The sequence below is a fragment of the Ambystoma mexicanum genome, chromosome 2p (assembly GCF_040938575.1).
Source record: "Ambystoma mexicanum isolate Mex_15411 chromosome 2p, UKY_AmexF1_1, whole genome shotgun sequence".
In the NCBI taxonomy this organism is placed as follows: domain Eukaryota; kingdom Metazoa; phylum Chordata; class Amphibia; order Caudata; family Ambystomatidae; genus Ambystoma; species Ambystoma mexicanum.
The window spans coordinates 974,718,315-974,745,497 of NC_090923.1; the positions used below are offsets into that span (position 1 = coordinate 974,718,315).

Genomic DNA, 27,183 nt, shown 5'->3' on the forward strand with positions numbered 1-27,183 from the left:
TTGAACAACACGAAGGGCCTCTGGTCCAGCCTCTGGTGAAGATGATCTCATGATGGGCTAAAACCACTGAAAGGCTAGGTGGGATTGAGCCAAGTCACATGTCAAGCGGGCCTTCTAAATTAATCTAAATCAAAGGAACGTTTGCATCTTAATTGGCAAGTCTGCCTCGTTCTATGATCATGGAGTTTCGGAGGTGGAAGGCACTCCATTCCACGGATCATCATGTCCAGGAGGAGCAGCCTTCTTCATTCTGTCTTTTCCTTTTGAAAGGTTTATAAGTGGGAATATGCTGATCTCCCAGTAACACGTTTTCACATGCAAGCTGCACATTAGGCTATGCCTTGAAATGTTCTGCTTGAATGGATGAGAGATGGTTTATGCCAGGCTGGAGGTCATCACCCTGAGTAACACATCTGCTGTTTCCTTGCTAGCGAGTTGAGAAGCTGCTGGAGACCATCGATCAGCTTTACCTGGAGTTCGCCAAAAGAGCTGCCCCTTTCAACAACTGGATGGATGGAGCTATTGAGGATCTGCAGGACATGTTCATCGTCCACAGCATCGAGGAAATGCAGGTACCAGGGATGGGAAGGATGACAGAACCATGCATCGGTGGCCAGTGAGGTGCCAGGGCAAAGGCACATCAGGGGTACTAGGGTGGCAGTAGGGTGGTTTAACACCAGGGATATTAACTTTTAGGAAATTGAATCAGTTCACAAGATCAATCCTGGAAGGTGGGTTGTATTGGCAATCCAAAAATGTAGAGGGAGAGAGAACCAGAGCCTAGGGTTGGCTGGTGACAAGCATCGAAAATAGGTGGGGGCTGATGCATTTACAAGAGACCTCAATGCAGGAGGAAATGAGTTGTAGGTACCAGAAGTCAGTGAAAGGGGAAGACAGTGAAGCAATGGGGTGGAATTGGCAGGAACCTAAACTGCAGAGATTGAATGCCAGGGTCCAGTATCCAGGGACTGCAGCTCGAGAGGGAGATTTGGGTGACAGGGATTAGAGATGAGAGGGTATGAAGTCGAGGGTATGAGATTATCTGACAACTGGCAAAGGCTATCCAGATTGTCAGACTATAAATTAAATTAGGCAAAGCCAAGTTTAAGAGTTCCAAGCTGTGGGGAAAGAGATCCTAGTTGTAATTCTTAAAGCTGTAGAAGATGAGAGATTTGTGCAAAAAATCGCCATGTTGTTAGGATAGCTCTGATGGCCTCCTTGTTCTCTGTAAGATGTCAATTTGTTTCCCCTTGCATCCGCCAGAGTCTGATCACCGCCCACGAGCAATTCAAGGCCACTTTGCCTGAGGCTGACAAGGAGAAGATGGCCATCCTCGGAATCCAAGCCGAGATCCAGAAGATTGCCCAGACCTACGGAATCAAACTCTCCGGCATTAACCCCTACACCAACCTCAGTCACATGGACATCTCCAACAAGTGGGACTCTGTAAGTGGCCTAGTGGAACTCAACAAGAGGTGCCAAATGCCGTGCTTTACTGCCAGTGCATTTGTTTCTAACACACGAAATGTAGGTGTGCAGTTAAGGTCCCTTCTGCTTGTAGAAGTATTTCCCATTGTACAAAGGGATTCCCAAGCCATCGTATTCAGCAGGAAAGGAGGCCATGTTCCATTAGATACAAATATTACTACTAAGAATCACACTTGTGTGAATGGAGCTTTGCATGCAGGAAGCTCTCTCATAGTTGTATATTTGGACAAGGCATTTTCGAATTAAACAGTAGAGCACCAATTGAACATTTGCTAAATACTGGGCATACAAGTATATACGGGGCAGTGGTTCTTTTATTTGTTAACCTTTTTTAGAAAATTAATAGTTGTCCCAGATGTAGGCCTCAAGCAAGGGCACAGGTCCGAAAGAAATTGGAGGGGGAGGGGGACACTCATTAACATGGACAGTGACATCACAGGAAGTGAACATATCTTGAAATGAAATCTGCAAATTTAATTCAATTGGCCTTTCCTAATCAACAAAAATGCAAATAAGCATTTGTCTCACAGAAAAGTCATCCGTACTCGAAAAATGACCCGAAAAAGGAGACTTTCCTGGAACGTTGCTTTCAAACTACAACCAGCTGGTCACTCATCACACCACTGTAGCCACTGTAGCAGTTTCTTCTGGCTGCAATTGCTTTTGCTCTCTTAATCATGTCTGCGTTCATTCTACTTCACTGGAATACCCACCCCTCTCCCAGCAGTTGCTACTGGCAATCTTTCCAACCTTTCATCAGTTTCTCTCCATCAGGACCCCCTCCTCTTTCTATTGGTCTTCTCAATGCTCACTCTACCTGTAATAAAACTCATCTCCTCCTCCAAAATGTTTCCATCTTGACTTGCTATTTTTATGTATCACCGAGACCTGGATCTCCCCCTCTGACACAACCACCTCTGCTTTTCTAACCACATGCTCATCACGTTTTTCCCACTCCCTTTTTTCAGTTGGTAGGGCAGTGGGACTGGTACACTTTTCAACTCTTCTATCTGTTTCCTCCCCCTCGGTTTCTCTTCCACTGTTCCCCTCTTTGAAACACCATTTCATCTCCTTTTCCAAACCTTATGTTATCTCATTTCTCATTCTATATCGCCCTCCAGGCGCATTCTCAACTTTTTGCTCCGACTTCTGTCCCTCTTGCCTCTAAGCAAACTTTTCTCCGTCTGAATTTTTTCATCTGTTCAACACTATCATCTGTTCAACACCTCTGCTTTTCTTTCTTATCATCTTTCCACCCTCCCTTCGCATGCAACCTATTCTACTCCCCTTGTAGATGCAGCACTTGCTTCATTAAGCACAGCCCTTTCTTCCGCATTGGACGCATATCATCCATTTAGCTCTTTCTGGCCTTCTGAAAAACTCCACAACCATGGCTAACATCAGACCTCCGCTCATTGCCCTCCTCTTTGACATGCGCTGAGCAGTTGTGGAAGAAACACAGGTCAACCTCAAATCTTATTGCTCTTCCCTCTATCCATCTTGCTCACTGTTCTTAGAGAGGCACAGCTCCACCTTAGTGACGAGGCCCAACCAGGCCGAAACACGTGTCTGGGGTTGCTGTTGGTACTCTTGTTCAGTAGAGAATTGCCAGGCATTTCGGTGCTGGACTGCCCTTGGGCAGGACAAAGACTGATATGTAGTGGACATTTCTCTTTTCTGTGAAAGGATGGTGAGCTGAAGACTCTGGTTGAGACTCTAACCAGGATATAGGCCGGTAGTAGAGAAACTCCCAGAACCCCCCTTGTTTGTGCTTCCCTCTATCCACACCTCTTCCAACTCTCTGCTGCTAAAAAAAATATGTTTCTAATCTTATTGTCTCTTATTCTCCTCATCCCTCGGCCTACTCCTCTCCTTCTCTCATCTGTGACTGTCTGTCTGCTCTCCAGGTGTGGAGTGCAGCCAATGACCTCTGCCTTAATGCCAGTAAGACTGAGATTCTACTCATCGGCACACCCACTCCCTCCTTCCCTGCAGCTCTCTGGCCTGCCTTTCTTGGCCCTCTTCCTGCTCCCACCTGCAAGGCAAAAAACCTCTGGGTCATCTTCGACTCCACACTCTCCTTCTGTTCTCACATCTCTGACATCTCTAAGAAGTCCCACTACCATCTGCACCTCCTCAGAGGTATTCTTCCTTTCCTCACCTTCGCCCAGAAGCTCACTGTCTCCAGAGCCCTGGTTCTCTCTATGCTGGACTATTGTAACAGCCTCTATCTAAATCTGCCTGCCTCTACTCTCCGCCCTCTGCAACTTATCCAGAACAGGACTGCGAGACTTGTCCTTGGCCTCAAGCCCAGGGATCGTACCTCTCCAGGACTGAAATCTCTGCACTGGCTCCCAGTGGCTGCGAGGATTAAATTCAAAACCCTCTGCATTGTCCACAAGGCCTTCTGGGGGCTGGGGCCGAAATACCCTCAACTCTCTCTTCCTAAATATCTTCCTTCCCAAGCTCTTCGCTCATCCGCCTCCAACTCCCTCAGGGTCAGTCGCTTCTCCAAGCAACGAGTTGGTGGTAGATCTCTCTCTTCGGCAGGGGCCTCCCTCTGGAACAGCCTTCCTGCCTTCCTGAAACTTGAGGAGAACCATCTCCGGTACGGAAGCACCTCAAAACCTTCCTCTTTGCTTCTGCTTTCTCTCTTCCTCTCCCCTGCTGATTCCTGGCTGAAACTGCACTGGTTACATGGCCTCCCTCTCTGCTCACAGGCCCCGCCCTGCCAGTTGCTCACCTGCACTGTCTCCCTGGCAACCTCGCACTTGGAGACTGTTTCTGGATCTCTACAGTCCCCCTATCTGCACTTACGCCTGCACTTACCTTGCACTTGCCACTAGCTGGCCGTTTATTTATTCCTATCCTTCTATCCCATGTACTGCACTTCCCCTCTCCCTGCACCCTCGCACTTTTCCCTTTCCCTTTTCCCATGCACTTGCGCGATCTGAATGACACCTGGCCTAGTATGATCGTTATCTGTCTTCCACTGTTCCCCCTCCCTTGCCTCATCACGCCTTGAAACACTTGTGTATAGGCGCGTTATAAATGCCATATCATATCATATCCTGTCGTCTCTTCCAACTTCTTAACTATATTCCTTCTCCCCCTCTCCCGATCGCTCTCTTTCTTCCTCACTCTCCCCCTCTGACTTTGTTTACTTTTTTATCTCCAAGGACACACTTTTACGATCTTCCTCCTCATATACTTATAACTCATCTTTGATACTTATTTCTCATCTACCATCTTCTTTCGCCTCATTCTCCCTTATATCTAAATCTGATATTGGCCGCTATCATGCACATGCTCATCCTGCTGCCTCTTCTCTTGATCCTATTCCATCCACTCTCGTCACTAAGCTCTTTCCAATTCTGCTAGCGTATCTAACCTCATTAATTAATCTCTCTCTCTCCTCTGCCACTGTCCCTGCTGACCTTAAAGTAGCCATTATTCTTTGCCTTTTGAAAGAACCTTCTCTAGACACTTCTGCACCTTCTAACTATTGTTCTATTTCCCTCATTTCCTACCTTTCTAAGATCTTAGAATGGGTGGTATACACTCAGGTTTCTTCTTATCTGGACTCTAACTCCCTCCTTCCACCTACTCAATTTGTCTTCCGCCTGCTCCACTCTACGGAAACAGGGCTTCTCTCGGTCTCTAATTCCTTGCTATCCGCTAAACACTCCAAACTGTCTTCCATTCTTATTATTCTTGACCTCTCTGCGACCTTTGACACTGTGGATCACTGCACTTTACTCACTACTCTACATTTACTTGGTTTCTCTGGCACCGCTCATTCTTTCTGTTGCTTGGGTTGGATCTAATTCCCCAACATTTCATCTTGCTCATGGAGTCCCTCAGGGTTCAGTCTTAGGTCATCTCCTTTTTTCACTATACACCGCTCCCCTCTCTGCTACCATCTCTTCTGGGCTGTTGGCACACTTCTATGTGCAGTACTCTCAACAGTTTATCTCCTCCTCTTTTTCTGATTGTTTAAATTCTTCTATTTCTGAATGTTCCATTCTTCCATTCTTATTGTTCTTGACCTCTCTCCGGCCTTCGACACTGTGGATCACTGCACTTTACTCACTTCTCTACATTCACTTGGTTTCTCTGGCACCGCTCTTTCTTTCTGTTGCTTGGGTTGGATCTAATTCCCCAACATTTCATCTTGCTCATGGAGTCCCTCAGGGTTCAGTCTTAGGTCCTCTCCTTTTGTTCACTATACACCGCTCCCCTCTCTGCTACCATCTCTTCTGGGCTGTTGGCACACTTCTATGTGCAGTACTCTCAACTGTTTATCTCCTCCTCTTTTTCTGATTGTTTAAATTCTTCTATTTCTGAATGTTTACTCGCCATCCAATCACGGGTGCACTCTCCCTTTTCCATCTTAATGCTTCTAAGACAGAAGTTCTCTTTTTTGGAGCCTGCACTGCCCCTTCTCCATGTCTCCCCACTCTATCAGTTTTCTGCCTGTATGTCCTCCTTTCTCTTCTTCTGCCCTTAACGTAGGCTTTCTTTTCGATTCTTCTCTCTTCATTTCACATATTTCTAACACTGCCCGGTCTTGTCGCTTTCAACTCTTTAACATTAGAAGAGCTTGCTCTTTCCTTGCCTACTATGCGACTAAACTGTTGATCACTACTCTTGTTTTCTCCCGTATTCTCTATTGCTCTTGCCTTCTTCTTGGTCTTCCTGCTTCTCATCTGGCCCTCTTGCATTCTCTTTTTATTTCTGCTGTTTGCACCCTTTGCTGTATTTCCTCTGGCTCCTCCATTTCCCCAGCCCTTCTTTCTCTTGGTTGGTTATCCTTCGAAGCTCATCTTCAATTCTGTTTTCTCTGTATTATCTTTAAATGTGTCCCTTGGCTTGCACCCGATTACATGTGCTCCTTGGTCTCTATGTACACCACCCTCGACCTCTCCGCTCTCAATCCCAATTCCTTCTATCTGTCCCCAAGCTTTCCTGCACTCAGTCTCGTTTTCATTCTTTTGATCTACTTGCTCCCAAATTCTGGAATGCTCTACCACTACACATTCACCTCATTCCTTCCTACTCTTTTTTTTTTGCACTTCTCTCAAAAACAATCTCCTTTCCACTTTGTCCCAATTACCCTGCTTTTGGTTATTTTTTGATGCATTTATAGTTTGTACTTTTATAACATTGTATGTACTGCGCTTTGGCGAAAGTGCCTTACAAATCAAATAAATACAAATACGAATAAAAGGTGCGCAACTTTTAAATCCAATAATTTGATTGAAATATTCCCTTAGAATTCCAATCTAAGACATTTTAAGCACCAGTGATAACACTCATGTGATCGTGTGGGTAAGCATGTGGTCTTGGAACCTGACAAGCTGGGTTCAACCCCTGGCTCACCATTGTTTGTAGTGGTTGAACACGCACTAAACTATAAATGTAATTAAAAACAGCAAACCACAAATTTTTTTGCCTGCCAAATTTAAAAACACTAAAAGCGAGGCCGCGTCCCCTTCTTAAAAAAAGAGGGAGGATGCCGTCCCCCGCCATGTACCCTCGACTTATGCCTTGCATCTATCCCAGTCTTCAGATCCTCTCTGATAGCAAACATTGTTTATTGAATTTCTGCATTGCAGGATGCACTCCTCATCCTTCTGGAAACAGGGAAAACACTAGGTATATTCTACAACCACAGATGCTTTGGATTGCTTGGTTTGCTCTTCCTGTTTTTCAGGGCTTTAAGGAGGGATGTATTTCTTCAGGAACCTACCCTCAATCTATACCTTCCTTTTCCTAACAGGTAAGGCAGCTGGTGCCACACAGAGACCAAACCCTGCAGGAAGAACTTGCCCGCCAACAAGCTAATGAGCGTCTCCGTCGCCAATTTGCTGCCCAGGCTAACGTCATTGGACCATGGATCCAGACCAAGATGGAGGTAGGTGTTTGTCCTTAGTTCATGGTTGCGCAACTTTATTTACTTGTATTTTATGTTCCTTCTGGTTTCCTTTATCCTGCTTTACAAAATCTCACCAAGCTTCCCATCAGTGTTTCTTTCTCAGTTGAATGAGATAAACCCCGGATGTTTATTGTAATGTAAAGCAAAGGCTTTTTTGTCTTTGAATACCATAACTTCCCCACCCTCTTCATTACACTAACAATTGTTTGAGCCAAGCCATCACCCTGACAACTATTAGTAACTACACTTTTATTAATTTATTTTATGTGTATTTATGCATTCCTACATGAACCGTGCTTTGTCAAGAAACACTGTACAAAAAGCAAAGTAATGGCTGGAGCAGTCCAGTTGCTGACAGAAGATGGGATTCACTGAGAGGTGTCACAGAGAACCAGATTGCAAGCCTGGTGGTGGGGTATGGTGGTCGGGGAAAAGGATATTGAAGAGTTGAGAAGGGGAGTGGCACTGTAGGCTGAGCGATCACGTCAGTATTAGAGGAGTCGAGTGACACGACAGATCGACAGTTAGTGAAGCAGGAGGGCAGATGAGAGGTGAAAGAGGGGAAGAAGATAATGCCAGCATCACCAGTGAAGGGGTGATGTGAGAAACAATATGAGGAGATGGGTTTGCCAAGAGAAGAGGTGTACAGTGTAAAGAGGAGCAGAACAAGGGCGGACCCTTGTGAGATCAGTACCTAGAGGGAAATGGTGAAGGAGGTCTCTGTGTTTTTGGAAATGCAGGAGCGATCAGCTAGGCACCACCACGTGAGTATGGTGCCCTGCAAGCCAAGGTGTGAGGGTCTGAAGCAGGGAGGGACAATCACTGTGTGTCAAAGGAGCACATCAATGGGAAAGAGGACAGGTGGCAGAGGTACGCGCTGTCTTCATCAAGCGCATGCTGCAGAACCCAGACTAAGGGTTTGGGGGTCACCTGGTTCATTGGCTTCCAGGTGGTCAGTTATTCAGTGGATGTCTATACATTTGGGAACCTTTGAACAGTATGGAAGGAGAGAGATTGGTCAATAATTAGCTGGGTTTTTGGGGTCAGTTGTGGGTTTCTTCAAAACGGTTTTGATAATGACCACCTAGAAAGAGGGCGAGAAGATGGCAGAGGAAAATGTAAGAGAGTAGATAAGTAGGAGCAGGTTAGAGATACCAGACACTTGGCTGTGTTTGGTGAGTAGCCAGCAGGAGTACAGGGGGAATCGGCAAGGTAAGTGCCATCTCAGCTTTGGTAATTGTTGGGAAGTCATGGTAAAGAAAAGGTGATGGTGGGAGGTGAAGAGAAAAAGATGTAGAGGGAGGAGGTGGAGGACTGACAGAGTGTCAGTATCTTTGACAGCTACTTCTCTAAAATATTTAAGTCAACAGCTGAGACTGAAGATGATAAAAAGTGAGAGTTGGGGGGGCAAGCATGTCGTGGAGTGCAATGGATAGCTTTCAAGGATAATGGTGAAGAAAGGACGTGGGAATAGAGCAATAGTTGGATTGGCTGGGTCTAGAGCAGTAGTGGGAGCACAGAGTCAGTTTTCGTAGATAGCAAGCAGAGAAAAACGTGGGTTGTGTGCCAGCAGCACGAGGTGAGTTTACACAGTGGTGCTCTCATGTTGCATAGCTGGTGAAATCCATGGCTGAGGGCATGGGTAATAGGGATTAAAGGGACGAGCAGGGCAATGGTACGCACGGGGAATTGCCAGTTCTGAAATGAACTCCAAATAGGGCAATGGGATGGTGTTGGGGAAACAACCTGAAGGGAACTCTTGATTTGGTGTAGGTGGGGGGCCTATATGGTTCAGTTTGAGAGTGACTGGGATGTCAGTGGTAAGAGATTTGAGGAGACAGTCAGGATCAATGATGAAAAGATTGAAGGTGGCAGGATCTGGTAGTTGAGAGAGACAGTAAGAGGGCTTGGTGCGAGAAGCTGAACAGCGATGTGGCCAAAAGAAGAAGGGAGGGAATCAGAGGAGTCGGGGGAGCAGATGGACAGGCTTTGCTGATGGTGAGGTCAACACCAAAGCCTTTGGCAGATAGGCAAGGGGAAGCAGAAGAGGTAGCTATCAATGTGCTGCTCTGCAAGAGTGGCAGTGCCATGTGGCAGGCATCACAGTAAAATGGGGGTGGAGGAAGTCAAAAGTGATCAGCAAAAAAGGAGATTTTTTGGTCAGTTGGTTAAATCTTGAAAAAGAAGGCTGCTGGAGGATGAGCCTGCATGAATGGAAGATAATTATTGAAAATACTGACCCAAATTGCAAGTTCTAGGGAAGATATAATTATGAGTGACTGATTAACATATTATGACTCTATGATTGCGATGATGGTGTTAAGTTCAGACCGGCCCGGTAGATGAATTGCCAGTTATAATTCCATGATGCTGCATACTGGTGCTGTCCATTGAAGGCCACTGCAGAGGCCAGTTCTAATGGCACAACAACAGCGAGGAAACCCATTGCAAGGCCAGGAGTAATCTTAACCTTCCCCAGGCAGGGTAGGCAACCCAGAAGTGCTTTACAAATTAGACCATGCAACAGCTCTGAGGGAAACCTGAGCTGGCTTGGTGGCTGTCTACTATTCTTCTACATAGCTTTGGAAGTAGAAACCCATACTCAGACCCTCTCAGGTCCGCATGAGTCAGCATGGGCCATGGATGGTGTTTTGGAGCATTAGGCTGTAGGTCGGTGCCAGCTTTCACTCCGATCATGCCTTCTTATTCTCGAATATCTACATGCAACAACAGGTACTATGTTAATATTAACAGCTGTCAAATACGTCCTTTCCATTATCTACAACACTCTCCATTTAGAATTTGTTAGGAGCACCAGGAACCATGGGTTGTCGCGCCTTCCATCTCTGATTTTAGGGTGCACTAGCAGCCATTCGGTAGAAACTTAAAGAGGCCCGTGCTCGTGGTGCCTTCTATGTGTATCAAGAGAGATTTGTTTTAGTTTCCACTCATTCGGCACGCGTGCTGTTTAGTATGCAAAGGTTTCCTCCTTTGTTTCCTGCTCAGGTGCATGAAGAATATAGGTCCACAAGGATCATGGTTTTCATTTTCTGATTTTATTCTCATGAATCCATCGATTGATGGTATAACAAGTAGTGCCGACACGTGTTTCGACCTAACAGGTCTTTTTCTAGGCTACCATTTTAGTGTTTTTGTTTGTAGTACATAACAATGGATACAATTACAAAATATGAGTTGTGCATAGTACATAGTGGGGGTAGGCCAACTCATAATCTGTGCAATTCTAGGACAATACTAACAGTCTCGTACCTGAGTAGGAAACAAAGGAGGAAACCTTTGCATACTAAACAGCACACGCGCCGAATGAGTGGAAACTAAAACAAATCTCACTCTCCATTTAGATCTCGCCAGGCGCGATAGGTCCAGGAGGAAGCTGTTTTCCCCAACTTTGATCCATGTTGTCACATCCTAGACATGTACTTGAAATACATATGACAGTGTGATGGCAGCAAACATACGGGTCATGTGAATTCCAACGAAAACCAAATGAGATAACAAAGTAGATTTAAAGTGGTTTCTCTGTGAATTAGTGTATATTAAAAGGGGCAGCAATTATCCACTCACAGGGCAGAAGGTGGGGAAGTAGGAGAGTGAACAGTGATGGTGGTAACGAAGAAGGCAGACAAGAGAAGGGGAATCAGGTGTGTGTCTTCTGAGTCAAAAGAGTTCTTTATATCTGGGAAAGGGTCTGAGGAAGTGACAAAGGCGCATCAAGAAACCACTTCTAAGTTACAAAGTACAAGTGTCTGTTTGCTCCCAGCTAAACTAAGTATGAGTTCAGAGGGGAAAATAATATGGGGTTAATTCCCTGTTTCAATTGCTGGAACGTGGGATAACAGCCCAGCAGCTCCAAGTTATTGGCCCGAGCAAAGCAAGGGCGGATAATGAGGGCTCCGGGCCGTTATCCCCCGTTTAAACCATTGTAACGGGGGATTAAGGCTATTAGCACCCCGGGTTAGCAAACCGGTAACTCCGGGTGCTTAATAAAAAAAGGATTTTCCTTCATGCAACGGGACACGTCCCGTTGTACGAAGGAAAATCCTTTTCCAAGATGGCCACCATGGGCCTGCAGGAGGCAAGGGGAATGAGCGGATGCAGCGGCGGCCACATAGAACGCGGGCTTGGACCGCCAGTGCAAGCCTGCGTTCCTAGTCATCTGATTGGCTGGCTCGCCCCGCCAGCATATTAATATAGTTTACTGCATGCTTATAGCTTTATAATGTTGCCTAGGGCAGACATATGAGCAATGGTGACATGCTTTTAGGTACATGTGAAAGAAATGCAATCAAGAGATTGAAGTTGAATAAATGCACATAAAAGGAGAGGAAGTTTGTTGGCAGTAAAAAGCCTACTAAACGGTACTGTGTATATCTTCACTATCTAAAGGAAATTGGCCACATCTCCGTGGACATCAGTGGCTCCCTGGAGGACCAGATGAACCACCTGAAGCAGTACGAGCAGAACATCATCAACTACAAATCCAACATCGACAAGTTGGAGGGAGACCATCAACTCATCCAGGAGGCCCTGATCTTCGACAACAAGCACACCAGTTACAGCATGGAGGTGAGTTAGGTGGAGACTGGTGCAGTAAGTAGAACACAGGCGTATCTGTCTGAGGCAGGTGGTGCCAAAGCTTTGTAAACTGGTATGAAATGTTTCTCTAAATTGAGGAGTTGCGATGCACACACAAGCAGAGCATTGATTCTTTGTAACGGGGCGTTTGCATAGTCGTGCGTTGCTTGAGAAATTAAAAAAAACTAGGCTTGCACCAATGAAAATCATTCAATGAAACGTTTTCGATTGTGGCTCCTGTGTTGTCTTTGTGAACGATGGCATGGTTGATTGTTGGACAGTGGGTTAAGACATGAATCCCTCACTTGTCCAAGGAAAGGGTGACCAAATAAAAAAAATAAAAAACTGTCTCAGGCCATAGACATTGAAGTAGGACTAAATTAAACACAAATACAACTGTAGTCCTACTTCTATTTCGCTGACGCGTTGAGGGGGGCAGGGGGTGTGCTCATAGGCACACTCCTCTCATTGGAGGAGAGCGCCGGGGAGGGGAAGGGAGAGGAAATGAGGGCGCGAATAGAGCTTTCACGCCCCCCAATCGCGGAGGAAGAGTCGCACTGGGCCCGGTTTCAGCATTGTGAAATCGTGTCCCAGCAAAAACCGGGACTGTAGCCACCCACCGTTGAAAACCCGGGACATGTTTATAAAATTAAAAAGCTAGTAGAGAGTGACAGCAACCAGTAGCCAGCGTACTACGTGTTTTCATAGACTGCTATTTAAATGTCTGCATTTTCTTCATGCACTTTTGGTCAAAATCAACTAACTACATATACATGTATATGGTCATGTGGGGGTAGTGGAGTAGGTGGGTAAGGGGTGTGGGTGGAGGGGTGGATTGGTTTTTTTTCGGTTTTCTAAAAGGCATGTTACGTGCCTATCCAACGAGAGGGCACTGAAGTTACTTTGGCGTTTGCTGGCTACGTGGGAAAAAACGTAAGAGATTGTGCTGTGTGTCTCGGCGTCTAGGTCATGGGATTGAACTGCAGTCACTAGGAGGTCTTTCTAAAAACGGTACAGCAGTGAAGTCTCTGATGTGTAAATGTGCATTTGGAGCACGTTAAAGCATTTGAGGTGTGCACCTGTCTGGGAGAGTAGTGTAGTGCATGATTGTATTGTGGTGTGCGTCTGTGCAGTGAAAGGGGATTTAGATAAATGGTGGCGTGTGTCTGGAAAGTGGTAGTTGCGTTACATTGAAATTGCAAGGGTTTGCGCACTGGGAGGTAATTGTTGTGTAATGCTTGCTGATTGCTTGTATATCCTTTTCAACCACTGTCTGTCCTAAGCACGTGAGGGTGAAAGAAGAGTAGTAGGAAAAGAGTGAAAATATGTGGCGAAAGAAGCCGAAGGAAAGGAAATGTACCAACATTGGTGTCGTTATTTTGGCAGGTGTCTCTGCAGTGCAAGGGATGTGAAGCCATTGCCCTACATGCAGGGCTTTAAGTGGGCCAGGACTGTGCCCCGGCAGTCTCCCAACACCTCAATCGAGCAGTGGCTCATACTATCCCACACAACCACTTTTTTTGTTTTTTATGTGCGCGGGATTCGAACCTGCGCAATGCCAGTGACTAGCCAGTGTCACGTTGCACTGTGCTTTTACGTCTTTGGTGGATTTCGTTTGCTTCATTTATAGACCCCTTGACACATTATGTGTCAAGCAGTCTACCATATAAAACAAAAGAAATTGTGCACCCATGAAATAGCACAGTGGCTGGAACACTGGTTTGCCAACTGCAGAGCCCGGGTTGGAATCCCTAGCACGGGACAATAAAAAAAACAATGCAGGGATTTGCCGATGACAAGCCAATGTCACATCTCACTGTGCTATTCCTTAGGTGCTGGAATCCAACGGTTTCATTCAATATCTTGACACAGTCTATTTAATGAAACAAAATAAATTGAGCACCAATGAAACAGCACATTGCAATTCAACACGGGTTTGTCCCCAGCAGGGCTCGGATGAATCCCCAGCGCAGGACAATAAACAAAAGTAACTCAACAACTTTTCTTTTTTCATGTCCCGTGCTGGGGACACTTCGGGCCACGCCCACAACATAGGCCACGCCCACAACGTAGGCCACACCCCCTCGTTGCAGCCCCTTCCCCTTGAGTCTCACCCCACTTAAAGCACTGCCTATATGTCTTTTCAGTGGGAAGCCAGTGAAAATATTGGGGTATCTGTAGGTAAAGTGGGAGAATTAGGTCGACTTGTGTGTACGTGTAGAGAGAGGGCGCAAAGTCCTTGTGCTCTACGTCCTATGGTCTATGTGGCTTTGTCATTGCAATGCATCTATAGGAAGTGTCAGGGGTGTGAATGTTTTGTGGTGCGCACCTCAGCAGAGGGAGGGATGCAAAGTCCTTGTGACACGCTTCTATGCAGTGTTTAGGGGTTGGTGGAACATTGTGAAGGGGCCATGCTATGAACACCGTCAGTGCTTGTAACTGGGGCTTCGCGTGCAATGATGAAGCAGTGGAGGAATACCTGTAGGACTGTGCTGTAAATGAGTGATATGTTGCCCTACTCTCCAGGGAAATAAAGTTTGCTGCTAGTCCCCATGTACATTGGAAACAGCATATCTGCATCAAGCTTTGTTTATGACCACTCTCCCTCTCTCCCTCTCAGCACATCCGTGTAGGCTGGGAGCAGCTGCTGACCACCATTGCCAGGACCATAAACGAGGTGGAGAACCAGATCCTGACCCGCGACGCCAAGGGCATTAGCCAGGAACAGATGAACGAGTTCCGTGCTTCATTCAACCACTTCGATAGGGTGAGACACGGGGCCTGGTGCATATTCCATGTTTGTAAATTGTCCTATAAAGGGAAACACGATAAACTACTAACAACATAATATGAGGAAAATTGACTGTGTACCTCTACCCATTTACCTTTAAGTACCGCTGGAGCCAATGTTTCTCCCATTTTTTGATTTTAATGGGCAAAGTAGCACACAGTCCATTTACTTCATTTTACCCTCGCACTCAAAGATGTCAATGGACATAAGTTGAGGTGGAAGATGATACGATAGTGGGTTGGTTGGGAAGGTGGGAGGATTGAAGCCTATAGGTCAAGCCCTATTGTGCACATACACACCAAACTAAATTCATATTGTGTCAGAAATGCACTTACTTCCTAAATCGGTAACACATGAAAAACACAGAGGTCCTCGTTAAATCTCTTGGTTAGCAAAGAATCAGCTTAGACCCATCAGCATCAGATGTTCCTCGTTACCCAACTCAATGGTACCTCATTGGGCACATCCTGGAATCCGCTCCACCGGATCTTCTAGAGACAGCATTCATATTCGGAATCCTAATCTGCTAATCAGCATGTGTCGGAATCCTAATCTGCTAATCAGCATGTGTCGGAATCCTAATCTGCTAATCAGCATGTTTCGGAATCCTAATCTGCTAATCAGCATTTGCTGGGTCACTTTTTATGTGAGGCTGGCTACCTTAAGTAAACTGAGACACACAAAGGGGCTGTGACCCCGAATGCTATTCACAGGTCTCCTCAATTTCCACAAAGAAGCACCAAAGCATCTACACATGCACCCAGAGTTAAGAGCGATGTTTAGTCTCCAAGGCCTCGCTTGCTGGAAAGGCAGATGCATCCCAAGCCTCTCCATCAAGCGCCTTAAGACTTGGGTGTGAGTGAACACTTGAATGAGTGCTTATGTGGCAATATGTATGAATTGGCCTGCCTATATTCTGGGTCAAGGACTCTTCGCCTGGCTTATAAATGGGTCAATTGGTAGCTTCACTTTATCTTATCGAGCGGAGCAACACGCTCCAAGCATGGCGCAACGACTTGGGTTTTTGTTTTTCATCTCCTTGCAAACTCTGTCTTTCTTTCCCTCCTTTTGAATTCCACAGAAGAGAAACGGAATGATGGACCCTGATGACTTCCGTGCTTGCCTCATCTCCATGGGCTACGACTTGGTGAGCGCTGACATATTGATACAACTCGCCCTAATACCAACCAATGACCCTTCTTCTGGGTTGCTTCCCGTCGGGCTGCCTGCTCCAAGCTCATTCTTGTTCATTTCATGCTCTAGGGAGAGGTCGAGTTTGCACGCATCATGACTCTTGTGGATCCAAACAACACTGGCGTGGTCACCTTCCAGGCCTTCATCGACTTCATGACCCGGGAGACAGCGGAGACGGACACAGCTGAACAGGTCATGGCTTCCTTCAAGATTCTGGCCTCAGACAAGGTAAATGCGTTGAGTCTGCCATTCGTACCGCTCTCTTGTGACTTTAAACACCGTGTACAAGAGAAGACCTTGTATGAGTGCCTCACATTTCTTTGCCATTTGGAAACGCTAATGAAATTGGGAGCGGTCTAAAAAATGGAATTATCACTATAATGATCTCCAATATAGTAATAACAGCGGTTCCTATGTATTTATAACGAACACATTAATAACGAAAACATTTTTAGTGAAATAAAAATAACGAAAACATTTCAAATGATTTTCTCTTTTCTTAATTTGGGGGGGTAGCCCCCAAAACCCCTCATTCGCTAGCTTTACAAACACACACCAACTCCCACCCCACCTCACCCTTTGTATCCCTTAGCCCACCCCCATATATACCTTTAACCCGAAATTCGACGTTTTTTCTTTCTTTATTTTTCGTTATTAAAGTGTTTCGTTATTTATATTTTGTTATAATCACTCTATACCCATTAGAACAGGTGTCCTAATCCATCGTGAAGATACAAATGTATGCCACTGTCTTTTTGATATGATTGTTAGATTAATATTACAGTACCCCTCTGCCAATTAGTATCATTGTAGCGATGGGACTCCGACTCCGCAGTGTAAATTGAGGAAACGCTGCCTTCAATTTTTGCATGGCAGGTGGCGTTTACAATGGGTTTCTATGGAATCCGCCTACTTTTTCTGGTCTAAAAAACAGAAGGAGTCCACAGGAATTCACAGCATTTACACCCGGATGAAAAGGGCATGCTGGCGTAAACGCTGTCGTATCTGTATGGCCGAGTGAAAGGAGGAAGTAGAATCACGGGTTGTGACCCACAACCCCTCTCCGCCATACAAATGCATGAAAATGAGGAGCAACGTAAAAAACATGCATACACATGATTTTTAGACATTTATTTTATGTTAATCCCCGATAAACATTAGACACTCTGTTCTATTAAACCCAATGTTTAGTTTAATGCCTCAAAGAAACCAGATTGGAAACCATTAGTCTCCAATAGGAAGGCTGTAGATCATCGAAAAAGCTTATTTCCACCTTTGTGAAGGAAGACTTCACTAAATGGACTACAGATGGTCATGACGAAGCAGATCAAACCATCTGTACTAAATTCAACCAAGCACAAGCATCAGTCACCACTACAACTCTGCAAGTCGCCACCTAGGGCCATCCTGCACAGAAAGCTTCATACCTTACTCAGGAGGTAAAGGACAGTGTAATGGACATCACATTCAATGAAAAGATTCCCTTTTGCCCATGATGAAGGCTGCCTCAGTGCAAGACTGAAGCTGTTGGAGCAAGGTCACTGTAGGTGATTTGTTTATCAAACTACATCGTAAGACTTACTGGGCCTCATTACGACCCCGGCGGTACAGGGTAAACGGCGCCGTAAAAGGTGCTGGCGCCGTTTACCCCGTACCGCCTCATTACGAGGTCCCCTCGCGGGACCCAGGAAGCAACGCCTGGTCAAACCAGGCGTGCTTACTGGGTCCCCCGAGGGGAAGAGGGAGCAAACAACGGGCCAACTCGTAATGGCCCGTTGTTTGCTCCCTCTCCCATTCCCATTTCAGCCCTATTGGGGCTGAAATGGGAATGGGGAAGGACCGGGTCTGGGTCCTTGGAGGGAGGAATTACTGGGCCTTCTGAACTCAGAATGGCCCGGTAATTCCTCATTCTGAGCACCCGGACCCAGACGTGATTTCGGCAGCAGCCATGTCGCCAATAGCGACATGGCTACCGCCGAGGTCGTAATGAGGCCCACTGACTCATCTGGACTGCCACGGTTATCTCGGTAGCAATCAGACAACACTCAACACCGTTGAGGGGCAGGATAGTACGGTATGTTGCCTGATGTGTCTTGATAACAAAAGATCCATGGACACATATTTCCTTGGTGGTTGAAGGATATTGGCTGCCTCTTTCAGCATCGTTACTCTTGTCCTCTCTCTGTTTCTGCAGTGGTTCCATTGATTGTTTGAGGATGGGCAATCATTCTGAGAGTAGTAGAATGTGTCCCTACATCCAAGATTAGATGGGTTTACTCTAGGTTCTACTCTAGGTACTGGTTGTATGAATATATTTTCTTGCGACACTTCGAGATGGTTACATGGCTGGCAATATTGTATTCTCTGCAACGGGGGAGCTGTTAGCCTGTAGTAAATCTGAAGGACACCTATTTTCATATCCTAATCGTGATCTTACAGAAAAGCTTTAATCAGTGTGCTGAAGGTATCCTTTTCCAGTATAGGGTTCTTACCTTCACACACAACTCGTTTTTTCCATTGTTCACCATCAGAATGGTGGCAGTGGTAGCGTATTTAAGAGGGGAACAATACACATCAACCTCAATAACTGTTTTGCCTAGGTCTCCTCTTGAGAAGAGTGCTGAGATCACCTTCGAAGCCTCTTTGATGCACTATTTGATCTGGTCTTTTCTGTGAACATAAAAGTGGCATCACTGGTCCTCCCTTAAAACATCCAGTCCATTGGGGTACTTCTGCACTCATTGGTATAGAAGCCATTCCCCAGAAGGAGCCTTCAGGCTCTGTGATGCAAATGGAACCCTGTATCCCTCAGAGAAGCCACCAGAGACGGGTTGCTCCAGAAGCTTCCGGGGCTTATGACACCCGTGTGCTCTGCCTTGCACAATGTCAGGTTCTACGCGAAAGGAAATGAGTTGCAATTGGGGTTCTATGGCAATGAAGGTCAGGGGGTGGGCGGACTCAGTTGCTAAAGATAAAACTTTCAATCCCCGTTTTCAAGGTTAACAGTAAGCAAGGTACACACCTTAGTAACTATGGCACAGACACACTTGGGGCCTGATGCACAGAAGCCTTTTAAAATGGCGCAGTCCCATTGGAAAACGCGCTGTGAATCAGGGCCTCATTACACGGATGGCGGTAAGGATTTACCGGTACCGGTATTTTACCGGTACCGGTAAATCCTTACCGCCTTACTACGAGGTCCCTTTGCGGGTTGGGGAATTTAACGCCTGCTTTTTGCAGGTGTTAAACACCAACCCGCAAAGGGACCCAGGGAGCTAATTACGGTACCGCAATTTGCGGTACCATAATTAGCGCCTTCCCCATTCCCATTATGCCCAATGGGGCAAAAATGGGAATGGGGAAGGGCAATGGTGGAAGGGGGAATTACCGCCCCGCCAACCTTGGAATGGGGCGGTAATTCCCCTTTCCACCAAGGCGGTGCCGGTATTTTACCGGCATGAACCATGGCGCTAATAGCGCCATGGTTCTCCGCCATCCGTGTAATGAGGCCCTTAGTCTTTTAGTGTCTTCAGTCATACGGTCCATCCTCTGTCCGCACTTCTCTATTTAGAGTAGGAGAAAAGTGGTGTGTGTAAAGCAGAGTGGGTATGTGGAAGGAAGGACTTGGAGGTGGCCTCATTTTTTCTTAGAGTGACTGAAGTGCCTTCAGTTTTACTGGCCTTTCTATGCATATGGTTTAAAGAAATGAAGGCCTAAAGTTACTGTAGCCACCAAAGCACATAATGTGCATTTTGTTCCGTAGGAGTGACGAGCCACACCCGCATTGGCCCAATTTCCAGGCCGGACGAGCCGGCATAGCTCTGAAATTTAATAAATTGCCCAGAAATCTCCCAATGAGAGGGGAAGTCGTGTGAATTCCCCGTTCACCGCCATGGGAGGAGCACTCAATGTGGCATTCCCTTCCATCACAGGAGAGTCACGCTCAAAGCTCCACCGCCCACACCGCTTCCCTGTTTGCAAGGGCCACACATGACAGATGCGTCCCCGGTGCCTCAACAATCCCCACCCCTTACCCTCCACTCCTTATCTGAAAACCTGGGTCAATCCTGGCAAACGCGACCCAAGTCATTAGATCCTCCCGCACAGCATCTTCACTGTGTCCTGCATCTAGCTGACACGACCCAGCCTTCACTCTTGCTCCCCGGGTCACCTCGGCATTTCTTCGGTAGCCCACACACGGGAGGCCACGCCCCTCAGCACGTTGCTATGTACTTACTAGCAACTCAGCCAATTCCCTGCAACCTCCCCAGGCAAAGAACCTCTCGCCCCATTTAAAAAAAATGCAAAACATGGATTTTTGCACCGAAACATAGCTCTAATGTTGTTATGTTTTGGCCAAAAGTCTATGGGACCCAATTCATGGAAATGTGCACAGAAATCCTGCAAGGGCAATGCGCTGAGAAGGACACTGTGTGAGCCTGTGTGCAGAAAGAAAAATGCCTGCCACACGTATTCATGGAATTCACAGCACAAAGTAAACATATTCGAAAGTCACTGACGGAAACGTCCCCGACACGCCCACATGCAAAGCAGGAAAATGCCAGATCAGCTACCTTTGCGCGCTCCCTGGGCGCGAATACACGCACCCTTCAAACAGTGCGTGGGGTCCCCCGTAAGCAGGCCTGTGACTCAGGGAGCCTGCGCGTGGTGCCCCGTAACTATATCCGGCACCCCGAAAACATTTGTATTTGTATTTATTTTATTTGCATTGCGCACCTGGCCCTGAGGCATCTGGGCGCATTTCTTAAGAACGTAAATGAGTTACATAGTATATACATACACAATGTTTAAGCAGGTACATAGGTGAAGTAGAAGGGTACACATTATTAGCAGTAGAAAGATCCGTCATTCACGGTTACAAAGGTATACATTATGTACGTTGCACAGCTAAGTCTAGCTCATGTAGCCAAAGTTTGGTTTTGTGCTTGAATGAGTGATAAGATGGTTCAGATCTAAGTGTAATGGGTAGTGTGTTCCACAGTTTAGCTGCCAGAACTGGGAAGCTAGATCCTCCAGCTTTCTAGAGCTTGAATCTAGGTGTAGTTAGTGAATGGCCTTGTGCAGATCTCAGAGGTCTGGTGGAAGTGTGTGCCGTAAACCGGTTGGCAAGGTCTACCAGGGCAAGGTTGGACCGTGACTTGTGAGTCAGTGCAAGGGTTTTAAGGGATCATGCGTATGAAAATATGTAACTCAGCAATAACTCGGGAAATGTGCGTGCAAACCCACGTAAAACGTTCCTGCACCCTGCTACACAGCTTGTGCGCACCCCTACATTACATCAGAACCCCGATTGAGTACAAATCCGACATGCGATCCCACCTGCACGCTGAAAATCGTACGTGCAAGTGTACTTGCGCCAGCCTTCGGGTGGCGGATCCTATGAAGGACTTGCGTGGGCATTTACCAGCCGCGATGTTGCTTGATCGATTCCATGAAAGCGTATCTTGCCACGCAATAGTGGGCGTGCGAGGGACTGCCTGCAGGTCGTCCCCAACGCCCACTTCTTTGCAAGTTATTCCCCATTTCTGGTGTTCTTCCCCTTCCCAGCCCTCTGCGCAGGCCACGGCCACCCTCTGCTCGGAGTCTCTCACAATGCCCTAGACGGCTCGCACAGGTGTGACAGGCCAGCGCAAAATCCACGCAAGTCCAGGAAAGTGTAGCGCATTCGATTCCATGAATCGCCAAGCAGAGTTGCGCGTGCTGATTGGGCGCAAGTAGCCTATTTTCTGCGCTATTAATTCCATGAATTAGCCCCTATGATTTTAACAAACTGAGGTGGAGCTAGGGGGCAATTTTTTATTTATTTATTTATTTGCATTTAAAAAGCGCTCACACAGTCCGGGGGCATCGAGGCGCTGGTACAGGAATATGTCTCTTAGTTGCATATTTATAATGTGCTTAACACCCAGAGGTTTCAAAGCGCAGACCCGAGGATCGAACCCGTGTTGCTTTGCGTTGTCTTGTTTCCAAGGCGAGCGCGTTGCCACTGAGCTATCCTCCCGTGCCTCTGGAGGTTGAAGGAAACTGTCTGCGTTGTCCGTGAGCACCTAGCATAACTTTATAGACCCCACTCTCAGGCCATACGTAGAGTTATGGGTCTGTAAAACATGTTAAACGTGTTCTTTGGGGGGGGGGCGTAACTCACAGTACGACCCTCGGCTAGGTCTATAAAGTTTAATTAGCATGTGGAATCATTGGTGACCTCTGGTTAGCCAAACAGATGGCTCAGCATGAAGTCAATAACTACTGCTTGTTCTTAATTAGAAACATTATAACTGTGGAGCAAACAGGGAAACGACAGACAGCCCTTCTCTGAATTCAAGAACAAAAATGTAATTTCCCAGCAAGATATCTTTCAGCAACACGCACCCTCCTCTCTGGGAGGTTACATTTTTCAATCGAACTTCAACGTTTAAATGCTAAATGTAACCGAACAGACTTGAGCGGAAGCTAAACTTGCAAAAACACTTTAGAGAAACAGCTCACTTTCAAATGACACCTAATGCCTGCTCATGATAAAGGGCCTCATTACGACCCAGGCGGTAAGTTACCGCCTGGGCCGTGACTTTACCACCATGGCGTAAACTACGTTTACGCCATGGTGGTTGGCGGATTTACCCAGTGGTCGAAGTGTACGAAAAGAAGTAGTGGAGCTATGTTCCCTGCTGGCCTGCCCCTGCTCCCCACAAACCCCATTGCCACAACCCCTCCCACACACAATACACCCCCCAAACACTTGCACCTGCTGTTTAAGGGAACGTTCAGTGCAGTGCACTGAAAGTGAAGGTTTCAACTCCTTCCTACACTTTTATTTTAAAACAAAACCATTCCGGAACGGTTTCTTTTTAAAATAAAAGTATAGGAGCTGTACAAGGTAAATTAAAAAAGTATAGGAGCACCGCTCCCGACCGCTCCCGCTCACTTCGACCACTGGATTTACCGCCCCATTCCAACCTTGGCGGGGCGGTAAATCCCCATTTTCCCATTTACCCTTCCCCATTCCCATTTTGCCCTATAGGGCATAATGGGAGTGGGGAAGGCGTTAATTACGCCACCGTAAATTACGGTGGCGTAATTAACTCCATGGTCCCTTAGCGCCATGCATTTTAACACCTGCTAAAAGCAGGTGTTAAAACCTCCATGGCGCTAAGGGACCTCGTACTCAGGCGGTAAGGGTCGGCTCTGTTTACGGCGCCGTAAACCCCTTACCGCCTCAGTTGTAATGAGGCCCAAAGCCTTTCCAGTTCAAAAAAGTTTCCAATTAAAATGCCTCCCTTAAAAAGATCATTTAATAAGTTAAATGATTCAAAATAAAACTGTATTTTCTTTGTTTACATGTTTTCCCTGTTTACACACTGTTGAAACTAACATTTTTAATTCACCACAAATCCAAAAGATGCATTCCAGTTAGCACTTTTGTGTTAATAGCCCGCTAGACCTCGGAATGGTCATTATCCTTCGGGATAATGCCCCTTCTCCTACTTGTGCCCCTTTGCGAGTGGGTAGGTCATTGTCCACTGATGACGAGCCCTCCCTTGGTCTCCGAGGCTTCACTCATGTATCTGCGGTGTGCTCTCTTAGTAGGCTTTTCATGGACATTCAAGCTACCAAGCAGAACCATACCTCCTGCAAATCTCTTGCCAATTCCAGTCTCTGTGCAGCTCTACTAATTGAATGCGCTCCAATACATGTAACCCACATGCTTGTGACACTTGAGACTACTAAAGAGCTAGCGCGTTGCCTGCGCATGCCCACAAGAACATTTTCTTCTTCTTTTGGACGCACACCCATTCACTTGCGCCGTTAGTCATGTTCACAAAGCATCTACTGATGTAGTTCTCCTTAATGCAGTGCGGGATATTTCCGCGGGCTACTGTTTTCTTGGTTTGAATGAGTTTGCCGACGTTTAGGTTGACTTATCCACAGGGTTCTGTGGAAGCAATATTTCCTTGAGCTTTTATGAGCAGATGTGTTGTACATGCGGATACAAAGAACACAGAAGCACAGAGAGTTACGCAAGCCATAGAGCACTGTCTTTAGTCTTCTACCCTTCAAGAGTGTGTTGTTTGCTTTTAAAACATAGATGTGCGACCTTGGAAAATGCATATTCCCTTCAAAATTGCGATACTACCCTCAATAGGTTGAAAAGTCCATGCTCTCAACAACTTTTGCACAGATCACTGGAAGCATGTAACGAAGGCATTCGAATCCATCCTTTAATATTCACTTTACTTCTCTGCTTTTCCACCACCCTTTTATTTTTCAGTCTTACATCACGGTGGATGAGCTGCGTCGGGAGCTACCCCCAGATCAAGCCGAGTACTGTATCAGCCGCATGACGACATACATTGGAGCAGATTCCGTGACCGGAGCCCTGGACTATATCTCCTTCTCGAGTGCTCTCTACGGCGAGAGCGACTTGTAAACAGAAACACAACAACAAAAACCTGATCCCATCCCACGGAGAGAGAAGTCGTCCCACATCAATGTGTATTCTCCATCTTGCCCCCGAAGAAAATAGCAGCCCCTCTTGTTTCCTAAGACAACACCCAACTGGACAGAGCAATTTTGTTTCGTTCTAATGTTGCACTTTAATTAAAACAAAAACAAAAACTTTTCTTCCTCCCCTTTTTTTATTTTTCCATATCAATTGATATTTTGTATTAGTCGCTGCTTTCTCCTTTGTGAATAACAAGATGGCAGTGTACCAGTGTTCTTCAATTCACCTTATTTAAGATTCAACGTGAAAGAAATGCTTCGACTGTCACTTCTCGCTTTCCTTTTCTCGCTGAAAAACTGTACAACTATAAAATGCCTTGTTAGACATTACAACGTCATGGTACCACACGTACCTCCCCTCTCTTATCTCCCCTTGCCAGAATGATCCCCTCCAATGATGATCCTGTAAACGTCTGGATACCTAATAATACAGTCTCGGGGAGGTGTACTTAGGTTGTACTTTTTTTGTTGTTGTTGTTAATGTTTATAACACGTCACATGCCCATGGGCCTCAGGGCGCACAAGAAGAAGACAAGACAGAGACAGACAAGGAATTAATAGCCGGGAGAAAGAGTTTGGAAAGAGTACTTGCCATATTCTACTATGTTTGGGGGAGTCTCTCTGTCTATTTTCTTTACCTGTCATCTAAATATGATACATGCTTGTCAAGGAAGAAATTGAAAAAATTGTAACATTTCACATGAATGTCAGTGATAGAGTGAGCATGACCTCCCCTGTCCTCATTGCAGTCTACTCTGGTTAGAGTTCTCAACTTGTGGGAAGTTTGAGTTTCAGCAGTAGAGGTGTCTATGTTATCTGTTGCCAGTAAATGGTTCTGCGTTATTTCCAAGTGGCGTGCGTGATCACTTCCAGAAGAGTAGAGGAGCCCGGGTTGGCCTGTTTTTGACCGAGAACCATTGCCCAGCAGAACACTCTGCACAATGATGTTCAGAGTAAGGGGGTCAGTGTAACCATTTACCAGGAGTGAAGTTTTCATTACCATTGCCCTGAAGGCCAGTCTATGTTGCCATTTCCCAGAAGGAGAGTTTAATGTAATCTTTTACCAGGAGTGGAGTCTTCATTACCATTGCCCAGAAGGGCAGTCTATGTTGCCATTTCCCAGAAGGAGAGTTCGGTGTCATCTTTTACCAGCAGTGGAGAATGTGTTACCTTTGCAGTGAAGAGGAACCTGTGTTACTATTGCCCAGGAGTTGCTGCTGCTTAGAACAGAAACGCAAAGTATTCACTATGGCAGTCACTGTTACTACTTCCCTGTAGAGGAGTCTGAGTTATCATTTCTCACTGAAGGAGTTTGGCCTGTCATTTCCCATTACAGTTTCCCAGAAGAGGCGTCTGTGTTAAGATTTTTCAGTCGCAATGTCTAAATTGCCATACTCCAGTATGGGGATCTACATTGCCATTTCCTGGTTGATGACCTTGTGTTCTCGATTGCTTGTTCAAGAGCTTCCGTTATTTTGTCTTGCATACATGGATGTTAGTGTGGACGACATACAGGAGCAATTCTATCACACCATGGCATATACTGTGATATCCCACCTCAGCCTGCAAAATGTATTTTTGCCCATAACATGATTCCTCTCTGGAACAGCAGGTTGAAGGGCAGAATCATCTCTGTGATGTTTCCGTCCCCATTTAACAGAAGCTCATTGATACAAAAAGCCCCTCTAAGCATCAGGATTGGTTGTTCCTGCACGTCCGATTTGGTCGAATCCAAATTGGTGGCATATTTTTACCGAAATTGCCTGCAAATGTATGTGGGGGTGGGGGGCGAATCGTTAATATAAATATAGGGGATGGTCAAGGGAGGGTTCAGGGCGGCGGTGGAGGGGGGGGTAACATATATTTGCAGCCAATTCGACACAGGGAACCAATTTGGATTTGACTAAAAAGAATCGATGTAATCAATCTAAATCTTAGGCATCAACTCCCATTCAAGGAGTTTCATTTGGAAATAGGGGCTTAAAGGTTTTAGGGCATACATCTTGTGCAACCATAGTGGGTTTAAAACATAAAACCGAAAGGAAATAGAGGAGCAGGCAGGCATAAGACTTCTGGTTCAGCCAGTATGCTTTCTGCCTGCTGGGAACACTTCATCGCCTCCTTCAGTAATTTTAACATGAAGGATTTTGCAGCTTAGATTCAGAGCTGAAAACCTTAGCCCTGTTTAACCCATCACTCAATGTAAAATTGAGAGGGGGCTATCTGAAGGCATTACAATGGCATACAATGATCTCTTTTTCGTGCGATGCGCTTTCACAAAACACCTTTGAGATGGTAGAAGCTTCTCAACATTGGACTTGTTGGCACGCGCGTTTGGGATCCGTTGTTTCGCGGTTCTACGGTGCAAACCTTGTCCTTCTAGAGCAAAAGTAGCGTTCAGAGAGAGTGCAGCTGTGTGATAAAAGTTAGACATGGAAGTGAATTGGAGAGAAAAGGAGGCACATGGGAGAACAGATGGTATTATGGAGACTACAACACTCAGCCTAGAATTAAGTTCCCCAAGGAGTTCAGGACAAAGTGGGAAATAGAAGGCATGCAGAAGAATAGGAAACAGGCGGTAAAGGTGAGCCCCCGCGAGAAAAGGCTCCCAGAGAGAAGAGCAGGCATATGCCAGACTGGACTGCACATGGAATGA

General features: G+C 46.1%; 1 protein-coding gene across 1 annotated transcript in view; it reads left to right on the top strand.

The window, feature by feature from the left end:
- ACTN3 (actinin alpha 3) overlaps positions 1-24,645 on the top strand; it is a 155,173-nt gene extending 130,528 nt beyond the window's left edge. Inside the window, exons 14-21 of the mRNA XM_069644784.1 lie at positions 432-572; positions 1,264-1,446; positions 7,271-7,405; positions 11,834-12,013; positions 14,643-14,789; positions 15,895-15,960; positions 16,077-16,235; positions 24,295-24,645. Coding sequence (XP_069500885.1) covers positions 432-572; positions 1,264-1,446; positions 7,271-7,405; positions 11,834-12,013; positions 14,643-14,789; positions 15,895-15,960; positions 16,077-16,235; positions 24,295-24,453 — 1,170 coding nt within the window. The 3' untranslated portion in view covers positions 24,454-24,645. The remainder of the gene's footprint in view (positions 1-431; positions 573-1,263; positions 1,447-7,270; positions 7,406-11,833; positions 12,014-14,642; positions 14,790-15,894; positions 15,961-16,076; positions 16,236-24,294) is intronic.
- The last annotated feature ends 2,538 nt before the right edge of the window (positions 24,646-27,183 follow it).